At 42.7% G+C, this 20,755-nt stretch overlaps 1 protein-coding gene across 5 annotated transcripts in view; it reads left to right on the top strand.

Annotated features, from left to right (window-relative positions):
• Positions 1-19,608: 19,608 nt before the first annotated feature.
• The window catches only part of MGAT5 (alpha-1,6-mannosylglycoprotein 6-beta-N-acetylglucosaminyltransferase), a 172,701-nt gene continuing 171,554 nt past the window's right edge, over positions 19,609-20,755 (top strand). For 4 of the 5 annotated variants that reach the window (XR_004002604.1, XR_004002602.1, XR_004002603.1 and 1 more), the window contains exon 1: positions 19,735-20,001. Coding sequence is in view for 1 of the 5 variants with exons in the window: in XM_030579978.1 (XP_030435838.1) it covers positions 19,761-20,001 (241 nt within the window). In the remaining 4 variants the exon portion in view is untranslated. Of the gene's footprint in view, positions 20,002-20,755 lie in introns of all 5 variants that reach the window. The other variant, XM_030579978.1, reaches the window with a different exon arrangement.

Raw genomic sequence — 20,755 nt, 5'->3', positions numbered from 1 at the left:
CTGAATCATTAGACCTGCATGCTGTTTAGAAAGTACAGTTTTATGGATTGTCTAAAATAAGTTACATAGTATAACTCATATGTAAACTAATATTTGTCAGTGTGGAAGTGAGGGGAAGTGGTGGTAATCATGTTGGAAACCTGATGAGGTTCTTCATCCATTGCTCCCACTTTTGGATTTACTAAAAATGGATTAAATAGTTTGCAAATGAGCAAACACATTTCTAAAGGACTCTTGCACAGTTTTTACTTGTTGCTTTAAAAACTATGAGAAGACCTTTCCTCCAAATTGTATGTTGATTGACTCTTTCTCAAGCTTTTCTTCAGAGTAGACTTACGGGCAGAGAATCAGTTATTTCTTTATTTGCTTTTTTAAAAAGATCAGATATCATAAAGCAGTTCTGCTCTTTCATTGAAAAACTACTACCTCAGGCCTTGAAGTTTTATTGGAGATGTGAGGTTTGAATTGTGGAAGAAAATCAGTGTTCAGGCCTGCCATCTTCTGTCATCTCATCTGAGTAGCTCTTGTCAGGACTGGGAAGAGAATGTAATGTTTGTGAATGAATTCTAATTTCAGCTTGTTTTTCTAGTTTCCCAAATAAAGGCATTTTGAGACAGTGACAAAATGAAAGGCTATTAACCTCCTGCCATTTGCTTAGGTTGCTTCATTCCTCTTTCCTGAAATAGTCAAAGTTCTTTCCATTGTGGGACACTTTTTGTCATTCTTCTGTGCTTCTGTCTAAATGTATAAAGCCATTTCAGTGTTTAACTTGAGTCACCTTAAGTAGATTTGTGACAAAATCAGCAGGAAACTTGAGTAATCACACATTTTTATTTCCAGCATTTTTCTCTGGAGCTTTGGTTTAAAGAAAACGAAGCTGTATATTATCTCGAACAATGGCATTAATGTGCCTCTCACTGGTTTTCAAGTTCTTACATATCTCTGTATTATCCTACTCCACATCTCTGACCCCTGCCTTCTGGGTCTTTTAATCTTATCTGGTTCCCTTAACTTCAAAATCACACTCTTACTGACAGGCTTGGAATGCACTGCAGTACCACTGATTTCCTTTTGATGCTTGCACTCATAAATCAGGCTAACCTGTAGTGATGTTCTGAGTGCTGTTATGGCTATCATTGCTACTCTGCTACAGATAAATAAACCCCTAAGGATTAAAAACAGGATCAGTGGGGCCATATGTACTTGTTCTGCAACATCTCTTTACTATCAGATCATTGTCTTTCCAAGCCTAGTCTGCATTAGAAGCTCTGAAGAAGTATGAGCTTTGAGTCACTTGGCTGGGCATCTGTTTCATTATTGGGTCATCTTGTTATACCTAATTCAGCACTCCCAACTGGCTAGCACAACAGGTTTCTCTTTTCCATAAATGGGAACTGTAGCTTCCATGAGCCTCAGAATAGTGGATAGAGAGCAGAGCCCCTGCAAAATGTTGTCCCAGAGCATAATTCCAGAACATTAATTTTCCAGCATATTTTGTATTTTCTTCTGATGAAAAGTTTACTCTGGTTGTGGAGACAGTTGATTATACATGCTGAAATCACAGATTGCAGCCAGTCTGAGTTATTTGTTTATAATTTAATATCATTAGCTTGCACAAGGCAGTACAGTAGATCCTATTCCAAATAATTTACAGTTTAAAGCTGCAGTGGAGACAATAAAGTACAGAACAAATGTAGAAGGTAGGTGCTCTGCCCCATTGGTGGTTTTTCAGAAATCTTTTAAGAAGGTAAAAGGAAAGGAAGAGCTGCAGGTGCTGAACTGGAAATGAGTTGCCTATTTTTAGTCGGGATAATGGGGAAGGATATTTATGTTGAACCTACCCAGTACAACACACTGAAGAGTAATGATCCCAACACCGTGGATTCGAGGTTTATTTTGCTGTATTCATTTTTTAGAACAACAAAACTTCTGATTTGCATCAGAGTGAGATTTGTACTTGCAATAAATAAATAAATAAATCTCTGAAGGAGGGATTGTTACTGTTTTAGGCCTTGGCTACACTGGCGCTTTACAGCGCTGCAACTTTCTCGCTCAGGGGTGTGAAAAAAACACCCCCCTGAGCGCTGCAAGATACAGCTCTGTAAAGCACCAGTGTAAACAGTGCTGTAGCACTGGGAGTGCAGCTCCCAGCGCTGCAAGCTAATCCCCATGAGGAGGTGGAGTACGTGCAGCGCTGAGAGCACTCCCTCCCAGCTCTGGCGCTGTGACCACACTCACACAGCGCTTTGAAGTTTTGAGTGTAGCAAAGCCCTTAATCTCTCCAGGCATCACAAAATCAGGTGACAAGTAACTAGATCACTAGCCTGAAGAGAGGAGCATCTGCTGCTGCCCATTTCTGTGTAGCTAAGCTTCATCTTGTGGTATGCTTGGTTAGAAACTAGAAAGATTTCAAAATACTTAGTATAATCAGGGACTTCCATAAAAAATCTTTGGGTTGCCTCCTCTCCGGTTCACAAGTGACAAAGCTATTTTTGAGGGTGAAGGTAGGCTACTTGTTCAAGGCGAAAGGTGATATTTTTTTAATGGCATCTCACCAAAGGCTGCTCTTGTCCCCAGTACACCTCTATCCTGATATAACACTGTCCTCGGGAGGCAAAAAAGTCTTACTGCATTATAGGTGAAACCGCATTATACCAAACTTGCTTTGATCCGCTGGAGTGCGCAGCCCCGCCGCCTCAGAGCTTTACCGCGTTATATCTGAATTCATGTTATATTGGGTCACGTTACATTGAGGTTCGAGGTGTACCTCAATTTCCCCTACACTTTCTTCTTTAAAAAGAAAAGAAAAATAAATATATATTTTTACTTCTAATCTCCCTCAGTCTGTCCCTCCTGCCTCAGCTGTCAACCTGGCATCATTCTGCTTCTCTCACTGTGTTGACTTGCATCCGGAGGTGGTTATTCTGTGCCCCATTTGAGGTGTAGTTGAGGGTTAGGGGAGCGAGAGAGAGAGAGAGGGAGGAGAGCATTCTGTTTTAAAAAAAAAAAAGTCGGGAAAATAACAAAAATGTCTTTCAAGAATTCTTAATGCAGTTAAGGTAGCTGCTGTGTGCATTTATTTTGTGTTAAGCAATTTAAATTCTGAAATGTGCTTTTAATAACTGGGGTAAAAGAAGCTATTGAAGGGGTTAACTCTTTATCACATAGCTTTCACATACCTTTGCTCTCTGTAAGATATGGAGGACGGCTCCTTCAGGCTAAGACAGTAGGCGCTGTGCATGGGTTGACACAGTTTTCATTTGCTTACTGGTGTTTGCCCTAGAGGCACTGTTTGATCCAGAGTGCATCTGTCCTCTTGCTAGCTGTGGTGAGTTTTGCATTTTATCAGATTGTCTGCTTCAGATGTGAAAAGTGGAAATCATTAAGATGTAAACTTACCAAACCATAAGGTAGCTAAAAAGTTCATTGTGGGCTAATTCAAAGTTCACTGAAGTCAGTGGGAGCCTTCCCATTGAAGTGAGTGAGCTTTGGATCTGGCTGTATTTGTTGTATAGATCTCACATCAGATGAGTGTTGGCTACAAATATTCTAGTCCAAGAAACACTAGGTACTTGGCTTCTCTTTGACCATTGTAAATTACCGTGTTGATAAATGGGAAGAGGATGATGTGTTTGAGGCATTAAAATACAGACAGGATTGATAATTAACACTTAATAATTAAATTCCATTTTTCATCTTTCTGTGACTTGGTTGCTGCTTTCGTTGCCTGATGCATAGACATTCCCTTCTGGGTGAAGCAAGCAGGAGGCAACTAATAAAAACTAAAAATTTTATGCACTCTGGCTGGTATAACTGCCCTCTCCACCTCCCTTCTGCCCCCACAAATACGAGAAATTCCAAAGAACTTACCAATGTGCAAACACTTTCTGAACCATGATTGTTTAGATGCTGGTGTTACAGGTGCAGAATAGCAAGTAAAAAACAGTTGCAGAAAAACAAGTTAAAAAAAAATCTTGTTTATATATATGCATGCCTTTTGTAATTCCATAGGCATTCCCTAGTTTCCATTATTTGTTCAAATATAATATCAGACATTTTGGTACCATGTATATTGTGTATTGAAAAGGTCTGTGGTGTTGCAAACTGTCCAACAATAGATAATGTGTTGATCATATAAACTAGAGACTTTTTTCAGAATCTAGCGCAGGGGTCAGCAACCTTTCAGAGGTGGTGTGCCGAGTCTTCATTTATTCGCTCTAATTTAAGATTCCGCATGCCAGTAATACATTTTAATGGTTTTAGGTCTCTTTCTGTAAGTCTGTAATATATAACTAAACTATTGTTGTATGTAAAGTAAATAAGGTTTTAAAAATGTTTAAGAAGCTTCATTTAAAACTAAATTAAAATGCAGAGCCCCCTGGACCAGTGGCCAGGACCCGGGCAGTGTGAGTGCCACTGAAAATCAGCTCACGTGCCGCCTTTGGCACGCATGCCATAGATTGCCTGCCCCAATCTAGCATTTCTTCAAGTCTGTTTTTCTGCTTCATATATTAGCTTTTATCAGTTGATTTCTGTGTAGTCATCTCGATTGAAGTAAAACTGCAGATGAACTTAATTCTAAAATGAACTGCCTTTTTTGTCCATCTTTCATTGGCAGTTCCATTATTTAAATTTAATGAACTGTGTAAAATTACCACACAGAGCAAGTCAGTAACCCACCTCACCAGTAATGCTGTGTCTCTAAAAGGGGAGATGAATCAGTCTCTAGGAGAGGGAAGGAAAACACATGTTGCATATTATCTGAAGCCATACAAGAAATTAAAGAAAGCAAGTCTGAACAAACTGTGACCGAGACTTAGAGCTGTTTCTGAATAGAGACTAGCCAACGCTGTGAAAACTAGGTGGGATGTATGCTGCGATACCCTGCTATTAATTTGCTCTTGATGGATTGATCTGAACATACCAACACTATCTTATATGCAGCACACCATCTACTGTGAGGTAGGTTAGCATTACTAGTAAAAGTTAATATGTGTATATTTTAGCTGGAATTTTTGCCCTTACTTACATGTGTCACTAGTACTAGAGCTTGCTATCCCAGTTAGCTTCAGAATTTACATGAGCGCATGCATATGCGTCTCTTTAAATTGGTTAGTCCATTGCCTGATGCATAGAGCACGGGTCCTGGCATCACTTTTCTGTGGAATGTTGGGGTCATGCCAGATGTGTCCACTCACAGTGGTGTTCTACTGCATGTGTGTCTGGTGTATTTGGAATGCTTTTGATAGGATTGGCATTTAGATAATCATAATCCAACCTCCACATTAGCAGCCTATCCATCTGAATGGAGGTGGCGGTGGTTTCAGCCTATTGAACTGCAGACTCCATAACACAGTAGTGTGTTGCTGCGTATTGCAGAAACAATACAAACAGAGAAATATAGTGTTTTCCATTTTTAAAAAAGATCTTAGAGTCTGGAAAATATTTGCATGGAGGTCATAAATCTATCATTTCGAAAGTACACATTTGATTAGTTATGAGCTGTGTGCGCTAAGTATGCTGCTTTCCAGCGCTCCATAGTTATAAGTGCATCACTGATTCATAGAACTACTGAACCATACCTTGAACCGAGACTGTGGCGCAACACTGTCCCAAACTTCTGTTATCACCTGACCTCTTATTAGTACAGACTGAAAAGAAAAGGTCACAAATATATATGTGTTTAAAAAAAATCGTAAACTTCTGTAATTCTTCTGCAACAGATTTTTTTTTTAAATAAGATACATGCTATGTGTAATCAATCTTTATAAAACTTTGTAGCAGAACAAGAATTAACATTTACATGATATTTTGGCTGTTAAATCTTATCTCAGTATTGTTTAACAAATCAAAAGAGCCCATTCTGCTTGACCATCTCAACACATGTTGTACGATCACATATGGTAGTCTAACCTAATGTCCATATAAGCAGTGGTACTTGTATGCAAGGTAGTGAGTTAAAGATGACACAATAGTTCTATCTGACTTTACAGTACACCTCTACCCCGATATAAAGCTGTCCTTGGGAGCCAAAAAATCTTACCACGTTATAGATGAAACTGTGTTATATTGAACTTGCTTTGATCTGCCAGGGCGTGCAGCCCCACTCCCCAGAGCTCTGCTTTACTGTGTTATATCCTAATTCGTGTTATATCAAGTCACGTTATATTGGGGTAGAGGTGTATTTAAACAAATCTGAATGGACGTATATTTCACACTGTGGGATATAGACTTTATTTAAAAAGAAACCAGGATTAATGTAAATAGGGAGGCATGAAACTCTGAAGTGAATAAATATCAGGTTAGCCTTGGTTTTAATGTGGATTTATTTATTACAATATTTGGGTGGAATGGAGCTAGATAGATTCATGGAAGATAGGTCCATGAATGGCTATTAGCCAGGATCGGCAGGAATGGTGTCTCTAGCCTCTGTTTGCCAGAAGCTGGGATTGGGTGACAGGGCCTGGATCACTTGATGATAACCTGTCTGTTTATTCCCTTTGGGGCACCTGCCATTGGCCACTGTCAGAGGACAGGATAACTGGGCTTGATGGAACTTTGGTCTGAACCAGTATGGCCGTTCTTATGTTGAGTGTAAAGGGTTTTCCACCTCTCTGCATCAGAGTGCACCAGAGGATTTTTTTTAACTTTGGATATTTGATAGCAAGGAATTTAAATTAGTATGCACTTTTCAATATGAGAACTGCGTCAGTCTGGGTCTACAGATCACACTGCTACTTGAGGGTGTATCTACACAGCAAAAACTCATGGGCTTGCCTATACTAGCTAGCTTGAATCCAGGTAGCATGGGTAATAACAGCAGACACAGTAGCACAGTGCTTTGTCCCTACCTGGGATCTGTGCCAGACTTGCACTACCTGTACTGCACTGTCTTAACTGCTGTTGTTACCTGCGCTAGCTCAGGCAACTACACTAGTGCTTAGCGTTTGCTGTGTAGATATACTCTTTGTAGTTTTGTACATTACAATGTCAATTAGATGGCTTAGAATGCTGAGTAAGGTATGCCATTTATTATTTAACATAGAAATAGCACCATATGTTTGTAGGGCACTTTATAGAGTCTTTGCCTGAATAATTTAGCCCTGATCTACTCTTAATTTAGATTATTGTAGCTACGTTGCTTGGAGTATGAGAAGTTCACACCACCTAGCACTGTAGGTAAGTCAACCTAAACCCCAGTTTAGATATGGCTAGCTGATGGAAGAATTCTTTTGTCAACCTAGCTACTGCTGCTTGGGTAGGTGGATTACCTACATCAATGGAAAAATCCCTTTCATTGATGTAAGAAGCATCTACGCTATGGGGCAAATGTGGTGTAGCTGCAGCTGTGGCATGTAGCACCCATGGTGTAGACGTATCCTTAGTCTAAATAAAGTGATGGGGTTCTTTTTACCAAATATTCCAGTGTAGCGAGTAGGGGACCACTGTGCCTTTTATAACTGGACTGTGTGTTTTATTAAAAAAAAAATGGGGGGGGGCATTGCTTGTTTCATGAAATTGCTGAAAACATGTTTGTGTTTGTTTGTTTTAAGAAGTGGTGTTTTTTTTTCCCTCGTACTGGCATGAAATATCAGAAACTGGCAGTTTCTTATCAGAGTGATTAATTCAGTAGAAAAAGGGCTAACTATTTTCTTAATTACTGAAGATGATTCTGATCCAATTTTTTTGTAGTGTTGCAATTATCATGAACTTCTTTTTATGAAGAAAATTTCAGAAACATGAAAAACTTGTATAGCCTGAGTGTCAATTTTAGTTGGGGTGATGTGACTTACTTACCATTTTTGCTTAAAGAGATGCATTTCAAATTGCTCTTAAATAAAGAGCTTCTTTTTTTGTTAGAACACATAAATAACATAAATTCCTGGCTATTTCCAGCAGAGTGTTCTCATACAGTTTTTTTGTTTTGTTTGGCCTATCAGCTATTTTCAGCACCTTATCTAAAGATAATTCTGCTTGGTTACAATTCTCAAATGCTTTTACATCAAATCTACTTCTGTACAGTACTTAATGGAGTATTTGGTATTTTAGGTTGTGGTGCAGTCCCATCTAAAGTAGTTAGATCCCCACATCCGTGAGCCAAATCAGAGACCAGATTTTTTTTTTAACTTTTGCCAATCACTTTAGAGACATGTACAAAATATACATGTGGAACAATGTCTACCATCTAAGGTCCCTCTCGTCCACTCAAACTCAAGAATACATGATGATGATGTTTTGGGGAAAACAGATTTTGAAGCATGCTAATCAACTAATTCAGGTTCTGTTAAACTGTGGAGGAGAGAATTCCTGATTTGAGGCCTCACTAAAAATATTGTGCTACCAGTCCCAATGTATTTAAACCTGGTGATTGTTTAGCTCATGTTACTATGCATGAAGAAGGGACTCTCTAAGGTCACCAAACACCTCAAAGTACATAGGCAACCATTCAAAGACAAATTGGAGAAATGGTCTGAGGTAAACAGGATGAAGTTCAATAAAGATAAATGCAAAGTGCTCCACTTAGGAAGGAACAATCAGTTTCACGCATACAGAATGGGAAGAGACTGTCTAGGAAGGAGTATGGCAGAAAGAGATCTAGGGGTCATAGTAGACCACAAGCTTAATATGAGTCAACAGTGTGATACTGTTGCAAAAAAAGCAAACGTGATTCTGGGATGCATTAACAGGTGTGTTGTAAACAAGACAGAAGAAGTCATTCTTCCGCTTTACTCTGCGCTGGTCAGGCCTCAGCTGGAGTATTGTGTCCAGTTCTGGGCACCGCATTTCAAGAAAGATGTGGAGAAATTGGAGAGGGTCCAGCGAAGAGCAACAAGAATGATTAAAGGTCATGAGAACATGACCTATGAAGGAAGGCTGAAGGAATTGGGTTTGTTTAGTTTGGAAAAGAGAAGACTGAGAGGGGACATGATAGCAGTTTTCAGGTATCTAAAAGGGTGTCATCAGGAGGAGGGAGAAAACTTTCATCTTAGCCTCCAATGATAGAAGAAGAAGCAATGGGCTTAAACTGCAGCAAGGGAGATTTAGGTTGGACATTTGGAAAAAGTTCCTAACTGTCAGGGTAGTTAAACACTGGAATAGATTGCCTAGGGAAGTTGTGGAATCTCCATCTCTGGAGATATTTAAGAGTAGGTTAGATAAATGTCTATAAGGGATGGTCTAGACAATATTTGGTCCTGCCATGAGGGCAGGGGACTGGACTCGATGACCTCTCGAGGTCCCTTCCAGTCCTAGAGTCTATGAATCTATGAACCATTCAAAGTAGCTTACAATAAGAAATTGTGTGTTTGTGTGTTTAACTGTAATTGAGTTCAGTTGTAATTACTTTCATGGCTCTCCACCAAAACAATACCACAAAAATCTGTTTTATGCTGCATACCTGGTTTCTGAACTTCGAAGTGCCCTTCTGGCCTTTGTGTGTTGACAGTTTAGGCTCTTATCCCGACAAGACTATGTAGATGCTGAGCTTCATACTGTGAGAAGTCCTGCTGAAGTCTTTGCATAAGTCTTTGCAGAATCAGGGCCCTAAATTTCAAGCTCTTTGGAGCAGAGAACTTGTCTTCATACATGTATTTAAGTCCTCATATACTCAATGGTACTATGAAACTAAAGATCACCTGGCTATAGGATTCTGAGTATTAATCAAGCTCCTAGACATTAAAATTCCTAAACTAAGAATTAGTAGACTAAATTATTGAGTAGTTGTCCAGAGTGGCTACTTTTATTTAGACCGTGGAAGCTGGAACATTCATCTTGTTCGTAGTCACACGAAGGAGGTTGGGTAGTCTTTCTTCCTCCCTGTAATCTTTTTCATGGAAATTTTAACTAATTTGTTATGCACACTTCAGTTCAGCTCATGATCTTCACTGGATTCCATTGCATTAGTTTTCTTCCTATCATATTCAATACACAAATCTGCAAGAGAATCTATTACATGTATTTTGTTTTAAGTCCAAGAAAAATTCTAATGCCTTCAAAAATTGACAGTGTTAACATTTTTTTGTGAAAATGGCAGTTTTTACATTGTTTGTTTGTTTGTTTGTTTTTTGTTAATGTTAATTTTATCCATCCAGAGCTTGAGCTTGGCCAGGTCTACTTTCCCTGTGCAGGCTCTGTCTGGCAGGGCAAGTGGATGGGGCACTGAAGGGTCAGGGTCACGGTCAGGAAGAGGCACTGTTTGGTGAGGGAGGGGTGTCAGTATTCTTGGGGTGTAGCCTTCTGTTCCTTGCTCCCGGAGTCTTTGCCAACATCCCTATCAGAGGAACATAACTGCTGGTGATGGCAGCTGCAACAGTGGGGGAATGAGGCATACAGGGAGCTTGATCCTGGCAGCTGAGACCACCTGCACAGAGCCCTGTCTGCATCCCCCAATGGACAGAGCCCTCTCTTGACACCAGCCTTTCAGCCTGGCCCCATCAGGTCTTTGTGCCCCTGGATAATCTTATCACCCCTCGCACAGGCTGCACCCTTAGTTTGGGAATCTCTGCCCTAAACAAACATCAATAAAAACCTTATAGGACCTGTGACAGACCCAGGCCAGTGGGGTGTAGGAGTCTGGTAGAGGGCAAATATACTAGTCACTGGGTGAGTAGTTTTCTGTTCCCCGAGTGACCAGAGCAGGGTCTGCACTAGAGTAGTCAGGAACTTGCTAGAACCCATTAAGGCAGACAGGCTGATTAGCCTGCCTTGATTGGCTGCAGGTGTTCTAATCAGGGCACCTGGGTTTTAAAAGGAGCTCTCTCCAGTCAGATGGGGAGGAGCCAGATGAGAGGAAGTGCATGTGAGGAGCTGGGAGCAAGAAACACAAGGAGCTGAGACTGAGAGGGTATGCTGCTGGAGGACTAAGGAGTACAAGCATTATCAGACACCAGGAGGAAGGTCCTGTGGTGAGGATAAAGAAGGTGTTTGGAGGAGACCTTGGGGAAGTAGCCCAGGGAGGTGTAGCTGTCACACAACTGTTAGAAGAGGCACTGTAGACAGCTGCAAATCCATAGGGCCCTGGGCTGGAACCCAGAGTAGAGGGCGGGTCCGGGTTCCCCCAAACCTCCCAACTCCTGATCAGACACAGGAAGAGCTGCTCCAGACTGTGGAGGAGATCACTGAGGTGAGCAAATCTGCCAATAAGCGCAGGACCCACAAAGGTAGAGGAGGAACTTTGTCACAACTGGTGTCAGGAGTGCGATATTGGTGTGCACAGTGTGGCAGAAGAAGGAGGGTGATTTAAAAAAAAAAAAGTAGAGGATTTATTTTTTTTCACCACAATGGAAGATTTAGTGCGGGCATTGATACAAGCTATGGCGGCCCAGCAGGAGGCTACCCGTGTCCAGACAGCTGCCCAACAGGAGGCAGTGCGGCTGCAGCAAGAGACTAATCACCTGCTGATGGACCAGGCTTCTCAAGACCGAGCTGCGTTGCGAGAACTGGTAAACCAGGTAAAGACCCTTACAGAGCTGAACCACGGCCATGATAGGACGCAGTTCATACCATTGGCTGCAGAAAATGACGTGGGAGGATGATATAGAGGCATACCTTCTGGCCTTTGAGAGGACAGCCCTACGGGAGGCCTGACCTCGAGGTCAGTGGCCTGGCATCCTTGCCCCATTCCTGTGTGGAGAGGCCCAGAAGGATTACTATGATCTGCCTGAAGAGGCTGCAGCAGACTACCCCCAGCTGAAAGCAGAGATCCTGGCCAGATCCGGGGTAACGACTGCAGTGCAGGCCCAGCAGTATCACAAGTGGAGGTACCAGGAAAATAAAACCCCACGGTCCCAATTGTATGACCTCATCCATCTCGCACAAAAGTGATTGCGAACGGAATCCCGGAGTCCGGAAGAGATACTAGAGGTTCTGGTCATTGACTGATACATGAGGGGACTACCGCCAGACCTTCGTACCTGGGTAAGCCAGAACGAACCCTCCACCTATGATGAGGTTGTTGCACTGGTAGAGAGGTGAAGGACAGCGAGGGAGCTGACCCGACCAGTGAAGGAAGAAGCACCCCGGGTTAAACTAGCAGCACTAAGCCCTAGAGCTTGAGTGACGGGGCCACCAGGGAAGCCCAGGTGGAAAAAGAGAGGAGCTGAAGGCTCAGCAGAAGCCACAGAGAATCAGAGAACTGAGAGAGAAGAGGATCATGAGGTTGGACTGCCCAAACCAAGAGACCGGGGAATGCCTAGGGCTCCATATAGATGTTATGCCTGCGGGGAATGGGGACATATAGCTGCACAATGTCCCAGTGCTGAGGAGCCGATGCAGTGTAACCTGGGGAACTGGGCAGACCCATGCTCCCTAATCCACCTTGTGGGGGTCTCACTAACCCCACATATGTATACCAGACCAGTAAAGCTAAATGGGGTAGAGACCACAGCACTGGTTGATTTGGGGAGTGCTATCACGCTTATCTCGGGGAAGCTTGTGAAGTGTAGTCAGTTGCTGCGGGCTAAGCGTACAGGGATAACGTGCGTCCATGGGACAGCTGGTTACTAGCCCACCATCCCAGTAAAACTCGAAATTCAGGGGAACACTACTGAGGTAGCAGCAGGTGTAGTCCCTAAACTCGCATACCCAGTGCTCATAAGGAGGGACTTCCCAGGGTTTGGAAACTTAATCCCAGTAGGAGTATTGGAGGAAAAGGGGAACCCTGAAGTTAGTGAGGCATCCACAGTAGACTGTCAACCCCCAGTTTTCTCTGAAATATCCCCAGATTTATTTTCCATTCCCAGACGTGGTAGAAAGTCGAAAAGGGAAAGGAGGGCAGCTAAGGCCTTGGGAACCTGAATACTGACTCAAAGCCAGAGGGTTGCTCTCGTAGGCAGGCGGACCCGAGCAGCTGAAAAGGAGGCCACCCCGGAGAGAGAAGCACCCGAGTCTGACCCCCACCCTAGGGTTTCTGAACCAGTGGAGGCAACAGAGACTGGGCCCCTAGATCTTGGACAGATTAGTCCCGGAAGAGGAAATTTTGGACGAGACCAGGCCAAAGACCCAAGGTACGACAACATTAGGAAGAAAGTGACTGAAATAGATGGGGTCCCTGTGGAAGGGAAAACCCAGGGACCCAGGACCCTACTCCATAATGAAGAAGAATTTCTTATACCGAGTTGCACCAGTACAGGGGCAGAAGACACAGCAGATCCTAGTACCTCACAAACACCTGAATGCTGTATTAAGTCTTGCTCATAGTCACCTTTTTGGGGGGCATTTGGGGGTAGAGAAGACCCTGGCACGAGTCCTACGACGGTTCTTCTGGCCCGGAGTACACGAAGAAGTACGGGGGTACTATGCGTCCTGCCCAGAGTGTCAGCTGCACGGTCCCCGTCCCCACCTGAGGGCACCTTTAGTACCCCTTCCCATCATAGAGGTCCCCTTTGAGCGAATAGCCATGGACCTAGTGGGACCCCTGGAGAAGACGGCTCGGGGCCACCAATATATACTTGTTGTTTTGGACTATGCTACTTGCTACCCAGAAGCCATCACCCTGCGGAACACAGCCTCTAAAACGATAGCCAAAGAGCTGCTAGGGATCTTTGCCCGAGTGGGGCTACCAAAGGAGATATTAACAGATCAAGGAACTCATTTATGTCAAAACTAATGAAGGACCTCTGTACGCTGCTCCATATACATACCCTGAGAACTTCAGTCTACCATCCACAGACTGATGGGTTGGTAGAAAGGTTTAACCGAACCCTCAGGCTATGATAAGGAAGTTGGTAAGTCGGGACTGGAAGGATTGGGACGCCCTACTACCCTACCTTATGTTCGCTATCCGGGAGGTACCTCAGGCGTCAACTGGGTTTTCCCACTTCGAGTTATTATACGGGTGTCACCCCTGTGGCATACTAGACATTGCCAAAGAGATCTGGGAAGAGGAACCCAATGAGGGGAGAAAGATAATAGAACATGTAATACAGATGCGAGACCGGATAGCCTGTGTCACTCCTATTGTACAGGAACATTTGGAAAAGACCCAAGAGGCCCAGAGAACCTATTACAATCACCAGGCAAAAGTCTGACAGTTCCAATCAGGGGATCGGGTGATGGTGTTGGTACCCATGGCAGAAAGCAAGCTTCTGGCCCAATGGCAGAGGTGGTTGAACCTGTGGGAGAAGTAATCTACAAGGTGCGGCAGCCAGGACACCGAAAACAAGAACAGATTTATCACATCAACCTTCTGAAACCCTGGCATGCACAAGAGGCATGCATAAGTGTCCAAAAAGACCTAACCCAGGAAAACAAGCCTTCCAAACAGGTGTGAGTGTCTCCTGATTTAAACCAGACCAGAAGAATGAGGTGTCTGCGATGATCTTCCGGAACCAAGATGTGTTCTCGACAAAACTGGGTCGAACAACCGAGATGTATCGCCACGTCGTCACGAACCCTGGGGCCAGAATAACAATGAGGCCCTATCAGGTGCCAGCGGCCAAAAGGGAGGAAATAAAAGCAGAAGTAAAAAAAATGCTCGAGTTGGGGATCATCAAAGAATCCCACAGTCAGTGGTCCAGCCCAATCGTGCTGGTGCCCAAACCTGATGGCACCACAAGGTTTTGCAATGACTTCTAGCGACTAAATGAAGTATCCCAGTTTGACGTGTACCCCATATCTCGCATAGATGAGCTAGCGGACCGTGTGGGGAATGCCCAGTACTTGACTACTCTAGACTTGACAAAGGGGTACTGGCAGATTCCCCTTGCAGAAGACGCAAAGGAAAAGATTGCGTTCTCTACACCAGAGGGTCTTTTTCAATATACTGTCCTCCCTTTTGGACTACATGGGGATCCAGCTACTTTCCAGCGCCTCATGGATAAGCTATTACGCCCGCATAACAGTTATGCTGCTGCCTACTTGGACGATGTGGTCTTTCATATCTCAGACTGGGAAAGTCACCTAGAGAAGGTGGAGGCAGTCCTTGATACCTTCAGGCGAGCTGGCCTTACAGCAAATCCTGCCAAGTGCGCTGTAGGGTTTACGGAGGTCAAATATCTTGGCTACATTGTGGGAAAAGGTCTGGTAAAACCCCAAGTGAACAAGTTGGAGGCCATCCAAAATTGGCCGCGACCATGTCGCAAGAAACAAGTCCGGGCATTCCTAGGTGTTGTGGGATATTACCAAAGATTTATCCCCCACTTTGCCACAAGGGCAAGTCCCCTGACTGACCTAGTAAAAGCCTATGGACCTGATCTGGTGAAGTGGTCTGATGCAGCAGAGGAAGCATTCACAGATCTAAGGACTGCCCTCTGCAGTAACCCTGTCCTACTAGCCCCTGATTTCACCAAGGTATTTATCCTGCAGACGGATGCATCGGAAGTAGGGTTGGGGGCCGTCCTATCACAGATGGTCAGGGAGGAGGAACACCCGATTCTCTACCTCAGTAGGAAACTCCTTCTGAGGAAACAAAAATATGCAGTGCTGGAGAGGGAGTACCTTGCCGTAAAAAGGGCCATGGAAGCATTGCGCGACTACTTACTCGGGCGCAGATTTGTCCTCGTGACCAACCATGCCCCTCTCCAATGGATGCAGTGGAACAAGGAGAAGAACACAAGGGTTACCAGGTGGTTCTTATCCCTCCAACCTTTCCAGTTCCATGTGCAACACAGAGCAGGGAGCCGTCACGGCAGTGCCGATGGCTTGTCACGTGTGCCCTATCTGGCTTCCCAAACTGCCCAACCCTTTGGTGTTGAGCAGGGAGGAGGGATATGTGACAGACTCAGGCCAGTGGGGTGCAGGAGTCTGGTAGAGGGCAAATATACTGGTCACTGGGTAAGTCGTTTTCTGTTCCCTGAGTGATCAGAGCAGGGTCTGTACTAGAGTAGTCAGGAACTTGCTAGAACCCATTAAGGCAGACAGGCTGATTAGAACACCTGCAGCCAATCAAGGCAGGCTAATCAGGGCACCTGGGTTTTAAAAGGAGCTCTCTCCAGTCAGATGGGGAGGAGCCAGATGAGAGGAAGTGCGTGTGAGGAGCTGGGAGCAAGAGACACAAGGAGCTGAGACTGAGAGGGTATGCTGCTGGAGGACTAAGGAGTACAAGCATTATCAGACACCAGGAGGAAGGTCCTGTGGTGAGGATAAAGAAGGTGTTTGGAGGAGGCCTTGGGGAAGTAGCCCAGGGAGGTGTAGCTGTCACACAACTGTTAGAAGAGGCACTATAGACAGCTGCAAATCCATAGGGCCCTGGGCTGGAACCCAGAGTAGAGGGCGGGTCTGAGTTCCCCCCAAACCTCCCAACTCCTGATCAGACACAGGAAGAGTTGATCCAGATTGTGGAGGAGATCGCTGAGGTGAGCAAATCTGCCAATAAGCGCAGGACTCACCAAGATAGAGGAGGAACTTTGTCACAGACCTCTGTGATGGATTTGTTCTCAGAGACCCCTTTGGGACTGTCACCTGATATGCAGAGACTACCTCTGAGCCCATCTTTCCTGCCAGCTTGGGACTTCAGAACCCTACCTTGTGGAGCCAGATACGCTAATCTGCTGCAACACAGACCCAGGGTCTGAACTACTAGACTTAACTGAAAATGGCTTAGCAAGTGTTCCTGTTTCCAGCACCCGGACGCCCAACTCCCAATGGAATCCAACCCCATATAAATCTGTTTTACTCTGTATAAAGCTTATACAGGGTAAACTAATAAATTTTCCGCCCTCTACAACACTAATAGAGAGAGATGCACAGCTGTTTGCTCCCCCAGGTATTAATTGCATACTCTGGGTTAATTAATAAGCAAAAGTGATTTTATTAAGTATAAAAAGTAGGATTTAAGTAGTTCCAGGTAATAACAGACAGAACAAAGTAACTTACCAAGCAAAATAAAACACGCAAGTCTAGGCCTAATATGTTTAAGAAACTGAATACAGGTAAATCTCACCCTCAGAGATGTTCCAATAAGCTTCTTTCACAGACTAGACTCCCTTCTAGTCTGGGCACAATCATTTCCCCTGGTCCTTGTTCCAGCTCAGGTGGTAGGTAGGGTTTTTTTCATGACTGCAGCCCTCGTTGTTCTGTTTCACCCCTTTATATACCTTTGGCACATGGTGGGAATCTTTTCTCGCTGGGTACCCACCCCTTCTTCTAACAGGAAAAGCACCAGGTTTAAGATGGATTCCAGTACCAGGTGACATGGTCACATGTCCTGTGAGACCCCAAGCCTTCATTCTTCTTTGCCTGACTCACAGGAAGGCTTGCAAGTAAACAGAACCATTTACAGCGAATTGTCCTACTTGATGGGAGCCATCAAGATTCCAGGTTTCAGAGTGGTAGCCGTGTTAGTCTGTATCAGCAAAAAGAACGAGGAATACTTGTGGCACCTTAGAGATTAACAAATTTATTTGGGCATAAGCTTTCGTGGGCTAAAGCCCACTTCATCACCCCATGAAAGCTTATACTCAAATAAATTTGTTAGTCTCTAAGATGCCACAAGTACTCCTCGTTCTTTTTATCTAGATTCCAAGCCACTATTAGTGGCCCACACTTCGCATAGTTACAATATGATCTTAGAGTTATATTTCATATTTCTAGTTTCAGATACAAGAATGATACATTTATACAAATAGGATGACCACACTCAGTAGATTATAAGCTTTGTAATGATACCTTACAAGAGGCCTTTTGCATGAAGCATATTCCAGTTGTTATATTCTCACTTATTAGCATATTTTCATAAAATCATATAGAGTGCAACATCACAACCTCATTTATGCCATGCATTTTGTGTACTCTTGTTTTGCCTTGCCCAGTCTTCAAGCACAATATAATTATGGAAAGAAATATAATTGTAATGGTTAAAAATTTTATTAATATAGGGCTGACAACTTTTATATGAAATTTCAGTTCATTGTGGGAATTTGTGTCTTGGATGTCTTTGATTTTAAATCATAGAGTGTTTTTACTTATTGACTTTCCAGCATTTTCACACTTGGATATTACAAGAGAATGGCAAAACTTTAAATCCATATATTTTCCAATATAGGTGATTGGAAAAAGAGTTCTCAGAATAGAATTAAATGGAAAGAATAGAACTTCCCCAGTGTGATCACCAGGAAATGTTTTAGCCTCCCTAGGCTTTTGGAGATAGAACTAGTAAAACAATTTTACTTCTTTCTGGATGGGTTTCTGAAGCGTACCTAACCAAAGTTCACTTGAACGGTATGCTACGTTATCTATAGCAAAAACAAGTACAAACAATTTCAATTTTTCTCACACCAGCCCTTTTTAAAGCTAGCATGGGTACAAAGCAAAACTATAAATGGAACTTTTCAGCATTACAGGAATTAAAGCAAAATAGATGCACAGCAGAACTCCCTTTGGTACATAATGATCTTTGGACTAATTGTATTTCACTAATGAAAGTGCATGCACAAGACTTTTTTGCACTATATTCTGGCCCGAGGTGGCCATTTTCCTCTAAGGAGTGGTTAATTCTACTAAAAGCAAGGCTTCTGATAGAATTTTTGATGTGCCCATAAGTATGTACAGCAGTGCTAGCAGGCATATCAAGTTTACTCTATTAAAACAGGCAACATCTACATTATCTGTGCAAGTACAAAATAGAAAGAGAACATTGTGTGTTCTATAGTCCTGTTTGGGAACATTTATAAAGTTAAAAGGATAATGCTTTATTAAGCTAGGTTACACTTAATTTCCTTTTAGTATTTCTCTATTTTACAATGTTTTATGCTAAAAAACCTGACTTGAAACTTCCTAAGTAAGCTTTCCTTGTTCTGTTTAACATTAACTAATACGTTCCCAAAATTGGGTGTTGGCTAGGTTTTGAGTGTTATGCAAAAATGGAGCCACTACTTGATTTTTAGGTAGTCATATACTAACTCTTCGCTGAAATTGCAGATGCTGAAATTAGAACAGTGAGAGCATTTTAAAACACAAAATGGTGTAGTGTGACAGTTCAGAAATATATTCATAAGTGTGGCACAGAAATGTGCTGATTGAACTCTTAGTCATGATGAAATAACTTTGAAGCTATTCCTCTGTGACACACGGCACTGAGGCCACACAAAAACAATAAGAGATTCTTACAATCCTCTGAATACTTGTAATATAAGGCAGGAGAGCATGCGTTTGCTTAAATAACACAGAACACTTTTTTTCCTTTTTCCCTTGAGAGAATCCCCTTTCCTATCACCTATCTAGCCATATGCCCTATCTCTTGCCAGAAACAAATAGCACTGTCACTGCCAGCTAAAATTACTTGTTCTCTGAGAAAAGAATTATGGTAGGATTGTTTTAAATCCACTATATTGGCAAGATAAGATCTTCATTCACCCATTGCACTAAAATACCTTTACCTCGAAATCCAGATCGAAAACTTTTTAAAGAATTGAATTTAGTCCAAATTTTCAAAGGTGTTCTACGCTGGGTTAACATGCATTTAATTTTTTAATATTTGTTCTCTTTCCAAATCTTTTCCCAGCTTGTTCCTGCTCTGATTCATATTGTAAAGTATAAAAAATTAATTTACAAAGAAAGCATGTTTTCTACTCATATTTTAGCAAAAGTTACAGTACAAACAAAATACAGCTTGGAGATACTCTAGTACTTTATGGTGACCTTGTGCCTTTTTTTCTTTGTTTCGGCAGCAGCAGGATGGAACTGAAAGGAGGAAATACACTGACTAATGCACCAGAGTGAGATTGATTCCTGCATTGTGATCTTTACATACCTGGACCATGCATTTGCTCCTTGGTTTCATGCTTTAAGAACCCGTGCAGAGATTGTGAAGCTGTTGGGAAGCCATGGCATTCTTTACTCCATGGAAACTATCTTCTCAGAAACTTGGCTTTTTTCTGGTGACTTTTGGCTTTATTTGGGGAATGATGCTTCTGCATTTTACTATTCAGCAGCGAACTCAGCATGAAAGCAGTTCAGTGCTTCGTGAGCAGATATTGGATCTCAGCAAAAGATATATCAAAGCATTGGCAGAAGAAAATAGAAATGTGGTTGATGGGCCTTATGTTGGGACAATGACAGCATATGGTGAGTACATATTCTAGAATACCTAGAAGCTTCCTAGAAAATGCGGGTTAATTAATTTGTTTTCTCAACATTAATTATGGCCCCAAAAATTGAGCTCATCATACAGCCAAATTGACCAAGCTGTGTACCGGCAATCTCTCCAAGGACAGTGGGAGGAAATCCTCTGCTCACAAGGTGTGGAGGAGCAGTGGAGCCATTCTGCTGTAGGTTGAAGTAGTGCCTTATGGTTTCTTCAGTCCACTGGTCATTCTCTCCCATAGTCTTAATTACTGATTTACCAGTCCTGTCCCTTAAGCCTATTGGGCTCAAAGCCCCAGCAGAGTAGGGTTCTGTGGTGCTGAATCCTCCAAATCCAGCCTTCGTTTTCCTCAGTGAAACTGTACAATTACTGTAAGAGTAGATGGTTGTGGGGGGAAATGCACCATTAATTCCGTAACTGTAATATTTGTACTCATGTTAAGCTGTAAACATTTGCCTTTATAATGGAAACTTCAGCACTACATTGATTCTGTTTTAAATTAATTATCTGTACTAATTAAGATTAATGGGTTTTCTGGCCACAGTCTGTCCAGCAGACAGAATATAACCAGTCATCAATAGGAACAATCAAGTCACTCTCTCACAAATCCCCAACTACTTTATGATCTCTTAGTTTAGTCTGCACTTTCTAGATTCAGGGGCAGCTCTGCCTTTGCGGTTTGAATTTGATGCTTAAGTTTTTTCTATTCTTACAGAAAAATTCCAAGCTAAGATT

This window comes from Gopherus evgoodei, chromosome 11, assembly GCF_007399415.2.
Source record: "Gopherus evgoodei ecotype Sinaloan lineage chromosome 11, rGopEvg1_v1.p, whole genome shotgun sequence".
NCBI classification, from domain to species: domain Eukaryota; kingdom Metazoa; phylum Chordata; order Testudines; family Testudinidae; genus Gopherus; species Gopherus evgoodei.
Note: the sequence above shows the minus strand (reverse complement) of the source record. Positions and strands in the feature narration are given on the sequence as shown.